Genomic DNA, 12,503 nt, shown 5'->3' with positions numbered 1-12,503 from the left:
TGATTAAATAATATATGCTTTTCGAAGCAGTCAAATAAAATGTAACTCCAGTATTTGTAAAGCGCACAGCTACCCGGAGGCATTCCAGCGCTGGGAGCCGTCAGGAAGATTAAGCGAGCTATTGCCCAGAGTCACATGGTGCTGGGCTGACCTGCCGCCGGTGCCAGAGATCCAACCGTGAGCCCCAGCATCCGGTGTCAGTCGCCCTGGCCGCAGCGCAACACCTCTTCAAGATGGCACAGGCAGGCACAGCATGTGAATCTACAATGCCTTCAAGCTGCAAAAATTATTTTTCTTTTATGCTCTTCTAGATTCCTACAGCGCTTCACTGACGTGACAGTCTGCCCCTCCACTGCTTTCCTCCAAACCTCCCCAAATACTTTAGCGTATGTTAATTGCCCTTTCAAGCTGTCCATGGGCTGATTATTATATTTGTGGGTGGTTGGATGATAAAATACGTTTTATCTGTAAACCTAAGCAGCAAAAATAAACTAGGCGTGATAGTTTCAGAAAAATGGTGCTTGGGCCTTCAACATAAAGTAACTTGTAGCCACCAATCAAAAGATTTTAATTTATTCATGGTTACATAAACAATGGTGCTATACACATTTTTGCTGTGATCTATTGGGTCATAGTCATCGTTCAGAATAAGATTCTGTTTCTTACTTCCCTAAATTAAAACTAAAAAGTGAAGAAAATCTGCACACTTACGTACATGATCTGTTATTCACCACTTACAGTTAGCTCAAGAAACGTTGACTTGCACTCCCACCGTGCAGTGTGGTCATCAGTGATTTCATTTAAGGTGTCATCAGTGATATCAAAGACATGATTGAATAAGTCATGAGTGATGTAATAGGTGACGTTATAAGCAGTTCATGGTGAGGACGTAAGTTATATATAGTTTCTTGAGTTAACTAAAGCTGGTGTATTTCAGTGGTTTATAGAGTTTAAAATGTAATGTTTTACAGCATGAATCCTTTTCTGAATCACATTTTGTTCATTATTCCGCCATCTAGTGGTTGTGTCCATAATAGTCTTGTCTTTTTTTCCTTTGGGGAATCATCGACCACCATTTGGTACTAGGATAATCCTTTGTGTGATGTCAGACGGCACCCCGGAAGTTTCTGTGCATGGTTGCCATCTTTTTTTCACAGTTGGGTCTGGAAGCAAAGGGAGACACAGTTTTGGACAAAATACTCCCAAAAATAAAGGAATTCGAGAGGAAAAAACAGCAGTCGAGAAGACACTGGTGAGGGAGAAAAGACCTCCGGACACATTTCTCTGGCGGGAATCCCAGCGAGGCAATGACGCAGATGGATCGAAATAAGGGCCATAGAAAATACCGCTTTCAAATTTTGCCTAAATTGCCAGCACAAGTTTGCACAAGACGATCCACATGACGTTTGTAACCTCTGCCTGCCAAGGGTTCACAAGGATAAGGACTGTGAGGCCTGCGTAGTTCTCGTGTCGAAGAATCTCAAGGCCCGTCGAAAGCAAAGCGAGGCCATTAGGCAGCCATGCTCCAAATTCAGAAACGGGCATCGCTGAGAGACTTGGGCCTCTCAAGCGACGAGGGCAACCAGAGGATGGGCGCAGAATCGACACACGGGGGTCACCCGTCGAGATCCTCAAAGGGGATGCCGAGAGCAGGAGTACTGCGAAAAAGACTTTAAAAGATGTAGCGAAGAAAACGGGCAAGGTAAAAAAAACTCACCGGTTGAATATCAAGGGCCCCGAAAAGAAGGTGCAAAAGGCAGACCAGGTGTCGAAGAAAATGGCAACTGAGTGTCAGCCGCAACCGAAAGAAACCCATGGATGCCACCCCAGGGATACTGACGAGGGAAGATTGTTGAAATCGAAGAAGACAGGTGCTGAACGAGAGGCTACAAAAGGAAAAACCACACCTTCGGAGGCAGAATCCACCACACCCAAGAAGAGAACCTCCCCAGCTTCAGATGCCGAAAGGGCCCTCGAGGTGGAAAAAAAGAAAAGGCACCTGGAGGCAGAAATGGCGGCACTCCTTCAACGAAAGAAGGAGTTTGAGGTGCTGAAGGAATTCAGAATTCTGGCAAAACCCTCCTCTACCGCAGAGGCTGGGGAAGAGAATACTCTCGAAGCAACCCCAGAACCTCATGAGGACGTCCAAAAAGAACTCGCCACTCCAGAAGAGGAGGAAGCCTTTAGAACTTTTGCGGAAAACAACCTCGGCACAGAAAGCCCAGAAGAGGAGATCTGTAGCTATCCCTCGAAGGCTTCACCGCCAGACGACATAGCCTTCTACAACAACCTCATTAAGAGTACAGCTGATCCTGATCCTGACTCTTGCTTCCTCCTAGAAACATTAGCACCATCCACTAAGAGGACACAGTACCACCCAATGCTGTGAAGCATTCTGGACCAAGGCAAGCAGGCTTTCAAGGAGCCTGCCTCAGCAAAGGGAGTAACCCCAAGGGTTGAGAAAAAATACAAACCCTCCAAAAAGGACCCTAAATACATCCAGAGGAACACAGCGGCAGATTCCATCATTTACACCACAGCAAGGAGGAGGAGCAACACTTTTTCCTCTGCTGTCCCTCCTCCAGAGAGAGAAAGTATAAGATTGGACATGGTGGGGAGAAATATGGAGAAAGGCAGCAACGCAATGGTCCATTGCATACTCTAATGCCCCCCTCGATAGGTATGGTTACCAACAATGGAACAACATCAAAGAACTGAAGAACAAGCTCCCAGAAGAGGATATAAAAAGAGCTAAATCCATCATACAGGAGGAAAGAAACATTGCTAACACCTGCCTGAAATCAGCTCTAGATGCAGCCGATACAGCCAGCAGACAAATGTGCACAGGCACAATGTTGAGATGGCACGCCTGGGTCAGAATTTCAGTCTTCAAGCAAGAAGTCCAAACCTCTGTTATTAACAAACCCTTCACATGAAACGCTTTGTTGGGAAGTGAGGTAGCTGAATCCCTACAACAATTGAGGCAGGACAATGAGATGGCAAGGACTTTCAAAAGAGGAGGTTTTAACCTCAGAAGATCCACTGGAAGGGGGGGGGTCTTCTCAACAGTCCAACAAAAACAACAATATCAAAGACAGGGCACCGGACTACAATCAAACAAGCAGTCCAGATACCAAGCCTGGCAACAGCAACCAAGGAAGTCCTTTTGTGCAGAGGAAGAGCCAGGGGACAACCCTTGAGGGGGAGGAGCAAACTCAGCGACTTGCCCACAAGGGAAGACCCCCATACAAGACCAGTAGGAGGCAGAATAGCCCATCACCTACTTCAATGAGCAAAAATCACCACTGACAGATTTTTGATGTGGTACGCCACCGCTATTGTATAGATCAAACAAACCCTTCCCTAATTCCACCAAGGAAGAAGAGGTTCTAAAGGACAGAACTTTTGAAATTAAGACAGGAAATAAAGTACTCTTACAAAACCAAGCAATAGATCTTGTACCAAAGAGGGAACACAACAAAGGAAACTACTCACCTTACTTCTTGGTATCAAAGCAAGATCTTGCGCTAAGACCTATCTTAGATCTCCATTTCATAAACCAATTCATTTGCACGCAGCATTTCAAGATGTCAACACTACAGGAAGTAATTCCAGAGTTACAAAAAGGGAATTTCATGGCAACAATTGATCTAAAGGAAGCCTACCTGCACATCCCCATGAACCAAGCACACAAGAGATACCTCAAGTTCACCCATGAGGACATTCGCTACTAATTCAAGGATTGTCCTTTGGAATAAAATCAGCACCAAGAGTCTTCACAGAGTGCCTAGCCGCATTAGCAGCATCCTTGAGAAGGAGAGGAATCCACGTCTATCCCTACCTAGACGACTGGTTGGTGAAGGCAAATTCAAAGCAAAGATGTTACACACACACATTCATCAGGTGATCACAATGCTGCAAGAATTGTGTTTTTCAATAAACCACAAACAGTCATCAACAAAACCAGAGCTACAAAAAACTGTCCTAGGAGCAAGATTAAACTCCAAGGTTGCACAGGCATACCCGACCCAAAGGAGAATACAAGCTATCAAACAGCAAACTCGCCTCTAGCAGAATGGTCCGTCTCCGACAGTGAGGACAGTCGTGAAACTCATGGACATGATAGCATCCTGCATTCACTCTTCACCCATGTATGTCTCGACATGTGCCCTCTACAGGAGTAGCTATGCAACAGTTGGTCACAATCCACAGGGAGTTGGGAGGATCTAGTGGTTGTAACAGAAAAGGTTCAGACTGAGATACAATGGTGAGCATCCAAGAACAAAACACTAGGCAGATAGTTCAAATCACCAATTCCCTCCGTGACCATTCCAACAGATGCGTCCCACAAGGGGTGGGGAGTACATTCAGGAAACCTGAGGGTACGGTGTCAATGGAACGATGCAGAGCCCATAAAGCACATCAACTTCCTAGAGATGAAGACAGTGTTCCTGGCACTAAAAGCATTCCAAGTCCACATAGGAGGGAAGACAGTATTGATCAAGACGGACAATACCATGACAATGTTTTACCTCAGACAGGGAGGAACAAAATCATTTACCCCAAGCAAACTAGCTCAGGAAATATGGAAATGGGTCAATTCAAGGAGAATCAGCCTACAGACAATTCACCTGCCAGGAAAGGACAACACCAAAGCGGATCAGCCTAGCAGAGAGAACAACAGCTCACACAAATGGGAGATAAAGCAAAGGAGCCTGCCGCAGGTTGTCAATCTTTGGGGGGACACAGTCTGACGTCACACAAGGGATGAAACCAGCACCAAATGGTGGTTAATGAAGCCAGAAAGAAGAAAAAAAAGACAATTCCGGACCCAACCACTAGATGGCGGAGTAATGCACAGCATGTGAATCCAGAAAACTCTTCAAGCTGCAAAACTACTACTACTGGTAAGTAACCATTTAGTATTAACTCAAGAGGTTGTTCACCTTTTGACTTCTGTGCCCCCCTCACTCCCCCACTTAATCATTACTGTAACCCCAGGACCCTTACTGAATCATTAATTTGAATCCAAGGTCCCCTATTATTGGAAGGCGAGTTCCCAGCTAAGCATTTTCACTGATTTGAACCGCAAAACAATACACAATAAAATACAAAAACAAGCATTCATCAAACTACACAAATGATGAAATATTTGATTTAATTCACAAACAAATATACAAATATAAAACTTTTAATAGTAAGGTTGGAGCTTTTTTTTAATACACTTGCCTCTGGATTACCAGTTGCGTGCTATCATGGTCACACCCAAATACTTCCTCGGACAATAACTCCGGGCAACAAAGTGTCACATGGGCGATTCTCTTGGGTCCGGTAGACTCGGTGTAACTCTGAGCGTCCAGTCCTGGTCTCTGGTGCTTCACTGCGAAGAAAAGCAGCAGCTTGAGGATTTGGGATACAAATTCACCCCGGCAGGCTTCTTCATCTGTTGTGACACCGTACTGCGAACTGGTCAGCCAACTTACCCTAGGAGTCTCATGCCTGAGCTGGGTTCTGGAGATATCTCATCCACAAGCAGGACACAGCAGGTACAGTACCTTCTCCTCTGCTAGTCACCAGGTTCAGTCCATGCTGGTGCAGCCTCTTTGCTGGTTCCTTAGTGCAGCAGGGCAGTCCTTTGGCCCTTCTCTTCAGACCATTGAGATCTGAGTTTGCTGTTTTACCAGGTACAGACCCACGCCCGGCAAAATCCAATAGAACCATTCTTTTTTTTGACAAACCGCGTCATAGGGCGTGGCACTACAAATGGGGAACCAGGTTTGAGTCCTGCAGTCAGCTCAACATCCCGTGATTTTGGATAAAAATCACTTAATCCCCCCCCCCCCCCCCCCCCCATCCCATATGCTTAAAAAAGTAACATGACCTTGTGTAATGCTAACTGTTGCTTCTGTGAAAATGCTCCAATACATAGAGGTGTGGTGCCGCGGCCAGGGTGACTGATGCTGGAATCTAGGGATCACGGTTTGATCCCCGGCTCCAGCGACAGGTTAGCCCAGCACCATGTGACTCTGAGCAATAGCTTGCTTAATCTTCCCGACGGCCCCCAGCGCCTACAGACGCTTACGGGTGAGTGTTCACGCTGTACAAATGTCGATTATTATTATTATTATTATTATTATTATAGCGCCACCTGTGCAACGACCGGTTTCTGGCATTCCAGCCGTCTTCAGCCCGGCTTGCTTGAATCCAGTGGCAAAGTGAGCAAGGGACTCACGTCTGAGCATACCCTGCCACACTTATGGCGGCCAAAAGCGGTACAAAAGGGGGTGGTGATGGACGGAGCATCTGAATCAATCAAACACTCACACCCAGTCAAAAGATCTGGGTTTAACCCATCACCGTTCTTTAGCCCACTCTGCCACCCCAGTTCAGACATGGCTATATACAAATCAGTCTGACCCTGTGCCTCTTGGGAACAATCCAGCCCGAACTGCCAAGCCATGTCTTCCCTGGACCGGAAACAAGCTTCCGAGGGCCGGTTTCTGGCATTCCAGCCGTCTTCAGCCCGGCTTGCTTGAAACCAGTGGCAAAGTGAGCAAGGGACTCACGTCTGAGCATACCCTGCCACACTTATGGCGGCCAAAAGCGGTACAAAAGGGGGTGGTGATGGACGCAATGGCTGGCAGGGATTGGCAGGGATACCGCAATGGTAAAAGTCCAGGATGCGCCACCAGTATGGTGGGCGCATCCTAATTGCACTTGTGGGACCGCCGCACGTCTGGCGGGCAGTCCCATCACCGTTATGATGGCGGGTGGACTGATGTTTGCCCGCCATCATAATGAGCCTCTTGGTTTTCCAATTCCAAAGTCAGCACCTGCTCTGGTCTTTACGCCACATCTTCTCACAAATTAAGTTATGGGAGGATCTTAATATATAGAACTACTGCTTCATTAAAAGAAGCATGTTGTTTAACTCTTTGGGTGCTCATAACGAGCTCAGCTCGTCATGAGGCACAGTGGCACTGTGCTCATGACGAGCTGAGCTAGTCATGACTGCCGTGGAACGGCCACGTGGGGATAATTCCCCTGCTGTGCTGGGCGTTCCATTAAACGTGCATGGTCATGAGCACAGCGCCACCTTGCAGCGTGATGAGCTGAGCTTGTCACAAGCGCAGGGCCCCTTCCCCCTGCGCCACGGGGGAATTAGCCCTGCGGCGAAGGGGCTAATAAGTTTATCAAATTTAATGTTTGTCAGTATCTCATTTGACTTTTGAGTTACAAATACGCAGGCAGTATACGTGTGAAGCCTCTTTCCTTTCGGATAGATCCCAAATGGTCAAAATAGCGAACAGTCTTTCATCTTCATTGGAGGTATGTCAAGGCATCCCTCAAGGTTCTATCCTTGTACCCACATTGTTCAATCTCTATTTGGAACCATTCGGAAATTTCCTAAGTGAATCTGGGATCCTCTACCATCTATGCGGATGACACTCAAATCTACCTTAAGGTGTCCTCCACACTCAATCCTCAACTCTACTCAAAACTGGATGTTAACTCTTCAACTCATTCTGAATGCCTCCAAAACAGAATTCCTCCTCCTCTCAACCTCTCTCTCACTGCCTCCTCTTGTTCTTTCTTGGATGGATCAGCTGAATCTATTTAACAGTAAACCGATTGTTGTCGACAGCGCAAAATCCCTTGGTATCTTACTCGACAAAAGGGTCAACCTACTCTCCCACATCAACTCCATTGCAAACAATGCTGGATACCAACTGTGCCTTCTTTGGGGGATTCAATGCTTCTCCCGGAGCAAGACCTTAAAACCCTGGTCCAATCGCTGGTTCTCTCTAGATTGGACTAAAGCAAATTCTCTTCTTACTGGCCTCCCCAAATTCCACCTGTCCCCTAATAAATATGTTCTCCATTTAGCAGCTCGTTTCATATATGGGCCAAAAGAAGTGACAACATCACACCCATTTTGTCTTCCCTCCGGTGGCTTCCCGTTGAGGCAAGATCAATCTACAAGACTGCCTGTATCACCCACAAAGCCTTGCACACTTCCTCCCCTCGCTATCTGGTGAATAAAGTTAAACTCTCTGGAGGCTGTAGACCTTCTCGTAATGCGGAAAAATTACTGCTTGAGCCTCCCACTTTTATAAAAAGATCGATGGCGCAATCCTTCTCAGGCAATGCGGTGAGAATCTGGAACTCGCTTACGCCACAGCTCTGACCACCACCTCTACCTTCAAAATTTACCTCAAATCTCTTCTCTTCCAGAGACACTTTCAGAACTAATACACGCCCTTTCAAGTCCCTCAAGGAAGTTCTTTCACTATTGTAAATTTTGTATTTTATGCCTTTACAAGTTTCATCCAAATGTGTTTTTGAGTGACTGTCATCTATTGCTGTTTTATACCTCTTCTTGTATTTAATTTTGCTTCTGTAACGTACATTTGTAACATTCTCCTCATGTAACGTGACTGGTCTTATTGTGAAGCGCTCTGACACCTTTCGGTAAAGTCTGCGCTATATAAAAATGCATAAATACGTGCTTACATATACTTAATACTGAAAGTGGTGTTTGTTCCATTCCTGTAACATTTCTCTCATGTAATGTAACTGGTTCTATTGTAGAGCGCTATGACATCTTCGGGTAAAGTCTGCACTATATAAAAATGCATTAAGTAAATGAATAATTCCTACAACCGCACATTCCAAACAGGACATGCTTTTAAATGATTACCGTTTTCTTAAAAAAAGGGAAGTAAATAGTTCGGGCTTCCTCTAGGTCCTGCTGAATACTAGTATCCGACCTACGATGTAACCGTTCCGACATGGCGGTCCCGGGAACAGGATTAAGAGTGGACAGCAGTCCGTCTTCTGTCTCACGTCTGGCGCAGGGGACGGAGCAGACTGCTCACGCGTGTGCCATCGAGCGGCCATCTTGAAAGATAGACTGCCGTTCTATTTCATGCAGAAAGACGGCGTCAGATGAAATAATCACATAAACTATCCTCAAAGTAGGAAACGGAAAAACGAATATTCTCGGGAAATGAAAACAAAGTTGCATTTCTTTAGTATACACGTATGCCATTCAAAATGCAACTGGATATTAACAGGGACGATATTGAAGTGGTGCACTTTGTTACTTTCCATTAAAAGTACTGTTTCCTCTGGCGTTAAAAAACTGTCCCGCCCTATACCTGCAGACAGCACAGTGACCAAACTTTGGACGTATGGAAAGTCACAACACGGCTGTCCTTCTTCTCTTTCCATGCGCTGCTACGCATTGCGTCTGATCTCGTGCCCGAGCCTGCTGCGGAGAGGGTCCGCTGATCGCGGGAAGCAGCGCGCGCCCCTCCGGAGCTGCGGCAGCCACGCGCAGGAGGACGCAGCCTGTAAGTAAATCGGCGTGCGCGCGCAGGTCTGGGCGCGGAAGAACGGTCGAAAAGCACGATCTGGAACTCACGCGCTAGCGGCCATCTTGGGCCGGGCGTCATCCCAAAGCAACAAAATGGCAGCCTCCTATCTGGACCATCAGTATCTAAAGGTGCTAGCCATTCTGAATCAATCGGAAGATGCTTCTGTGTATATATAGCCTGAGGTCTTCTAACTAGGGTCGCCACCTGGACGGTTTTCTACTGGCACCACCGATATTTTATTGTCAGTATTGGTACAAAAATAAGCATAATCACTAAACATGTATTTTTAGTCCTTATCTGTACATACTTCCATACATGCAAATAGACCCGATTCAGGCGAGAGACTCCCGATTTCATAAGCCAACAAGCATTTACAATGCAACGGTTTCGCCTTTGCAAAAGTTAGAGCTATTGGCATTGTAAATGACAAATTTTTTATTTATGTGTTGGTTTTGAAAACAGATAAATAAATAGCATTGTCATTTACAATGTCAATAGCTTAATCTCTCGCAAATGCCACACCCACACACCCACAGAGAGCCCACCCACACAGAGCCCCCCCACACACACCCACACAGAGCCCCCCCACACAGAGCCCACCCACACCCACACAGAGCCCCCAACACACTGCGAGCCCCCCCACACACCCACACAGAGCCTTCCCCACACACTGCTAGCCCCCCCCACACACTGCGAGCCCCCCCCACACACTGCGAGCCCCCCCACACACACTGCGAGCCCCCCACTCACACTGCGAGCCCCCCCCACACTGCGAGTACTCTACCTTTTTTAGTCTCCTGTTTATTTTTTGAAACGTTCTATTGAGTAACGCGTTTCTCATGTAAAGTAACTGGTCCTATAGTACAGCGCTCTGACACCTCTGGGTAATGTCCGCGCTATATAAAAATGCACTAAATAAAAAAACTCTGTGCTTAGTTTCTTCCGGAGTCTGCACCTCTTTGTTCAGGTGTGTATATATATATAGTGTGCTCTGGTGTATCTTCCGGATTATGGATTCTAGCATTTACTCCGTGGTCTGGATTCCAGCGTATCCCCTGTGTCCTCCTGGTGTGTAACCTTCCGTGCCAGTGTGTTCTGGAGTTTATTGCTCACATTCTTCAGGCGCAAACATACCCACAACAGCCACACATTCATCCTGCACGACACACACACATGCATTCAGAGAAATACCCTATATACTGCCTGACCTCCCAGCATGATTAGTCTCCTTGCTGGATACACACGCATACATAACCATGCATATTCACACACATACAGCCATCCAGAGGCTTAATAATAGTGCAAGAGCCCTAAGCAAGGTAACGTAACCCAGTAGGACTCCGTGGAGTATTTAAAAGACTCCATTGTGGGGGGGCAATGGACCTCTCACTCACCTGTGACCTCATTCTTATTACACTGCATTTGCATACTAGTGTACTAGTGATAGCGATACCAATTTAATTATCTCAAACACATGCCATGCTGCAAAGAAGTGCACCGATCCTGCGGAAATAATCAGTGAAAGAAAAAATACACCTCACGCAGATAAATAAATCCACGGTGCAGACACACCCGTGCATGGTAGACAACCTCTTAACACATAATACAGCAGAAGCCAAACTGCAGGGGATGGTGAGAGCAGGGAGGCGGATGGGGAGGTTGGGTGTTTAAACTCCCGTCATGAAGGACATGCCGTGAGATGAGGGGTAGTGCGGGGGCTGTCCGTGTGGATGAGATGGGTAATTGCAGGTATTGGTGCTAGTTGATGGACAGAGGACGAGTAGCTCTGCATTCATGAATGGAGGTGCGGAAATTCTACTTATCCAGCCGAGCGCTGTAAAGCGCCAAAGACAATAAATGGCACAAGCATAAAGACATATTATAGGAAGTAGCATTGATAGAACATGTTCTGGAGATATTAGGTACAAATAAGTGCAACTAGGTAGATTGGGGCATCAAATGAAAGAGGCTGCATTGTGATCAAAAAGATAGCAACATTTCGCTAATTCAAACAATAATGGCTAAACAAGCACTAAGCACGGGCAAACGGACAGCGGGAGGGGGCGGGTTAAAGGGCACACGGACAGCGGGAGGGGGGGCGGAACGGGCGCACGGTTTTTCTCCAGCTTGAACAAGGCAGGCAGAGCCCGAAACTGAATAGATAGCGAAGTTCCATTATCAGCAGAAATGGGGAGGCAGCTGGGAAGTCATTAACGTGAAAATGAAGAATGCGAGCACGCGCCGCTGTTCATTCTGCCCCACGCTGGTGAGCGTCACGCCGGCTCATTGGCCCCCACAAACCTGAATTTCAAAACCATCTTTTTTCAGTTATGTTATCAGCAAAGAAAACCTGCAGGAATGTTTGATGGAAGCCGATGGAGCGTTTTATTTTGGTATCTGCCGATTCCTCATCGGGACAGTAGCCGTCCCTGTTGGCTTCTGTCGCTGGCAGTGTTCTGGGTATAGGTGACAGGACAAAAGAGACGTGGGTTTCTATAGTTTAACGTAAGTGCTCACAAAAAAATACAGAAACGGCAAGGCAAATTGATGGACACGGACACGGACAGCGGGAGGGGGGGTGGGAACGGGCACACGGACAGCGGTGGGGGGGCGGAACGGGCACACATTGGACAGCGGGAGGGGGGGCGGGAACGGACAGCGGGACATCGGGTAACCCACCCCAGCAAAGTACACTTCCGAAATGGCGAAAACAAAGCTTAAAAAAAAAAAAAAAAACACCGCCCACCGCCGCATGACGATCGCAAGGGGGCGGGATGAGTAAAAATGGCCGGAACGCCCACGAATCTGCTCCGGCCATGACGGACAGATCTCTGTTCCAATGGCTAGCCTCCATTTATGGAGCTAGCCAATGGAACAGAGGGGCGGGACATGAGTACACATCTCTAGACATAAGCTTTCGCCCTGCGTGAAAGTCTGCTGCGCAGCCTTTCGGCGAGGCGAAACCTAAAAATGGCTTTATTTTGGCTGTCATGAAATTGCCTCTCTTTTATTAGACTTAAATGGGGGAAATGCATGCTCCCTATTTTTTTTTAGAATCTCCCACTTTCCTCCTCTCAAATGTTGGCATGTATTATACTTCAAACAGAACTTTTAAATGTGTTC

At 46.8% G+C, this 12,503-nt stretch overlaps 1 protein-coding gene across 1 annotated transcript in view; it reads left to right on the top strand.

The window, feature by feature from the left end:
• Positions 1–9,232: 9,232 nt before the first annotated feature.
• The window catches only part of OGG1 (8-oxoguanine DNA glycosylase), an 84,017-nt gene continuing 80,746 nt past the window's right edge, over positions 9,233–12,503 (top strand). Inside the window, exon 1 of the mRNA XM_086936891.1 lies at positions 9,233–9,356. Within this exon, the coding sequence (XP_086793017.1) occupies positions 9,233–9,356 (124 nt within the window). The remainder of the gene's footprint in view (positions 9,357–12,503) is intronic.

Source organism: Lissotriton vulgaris, chromosome 9 (assembly GCF_964263255.1).
Source record: "Lissotriton vulgaris chromosome 9, aLisVul1.2, whole genome shotgun sequence".
NCBI lineage: Eukaryota > Metazoa > Chordata > Amphibia > Caudata > Salamandridae > Lissotriton > Lissotriton vulgaris.
This window is presented reverse-complemented; position numbering and strand designations above follow the sequence as displayed.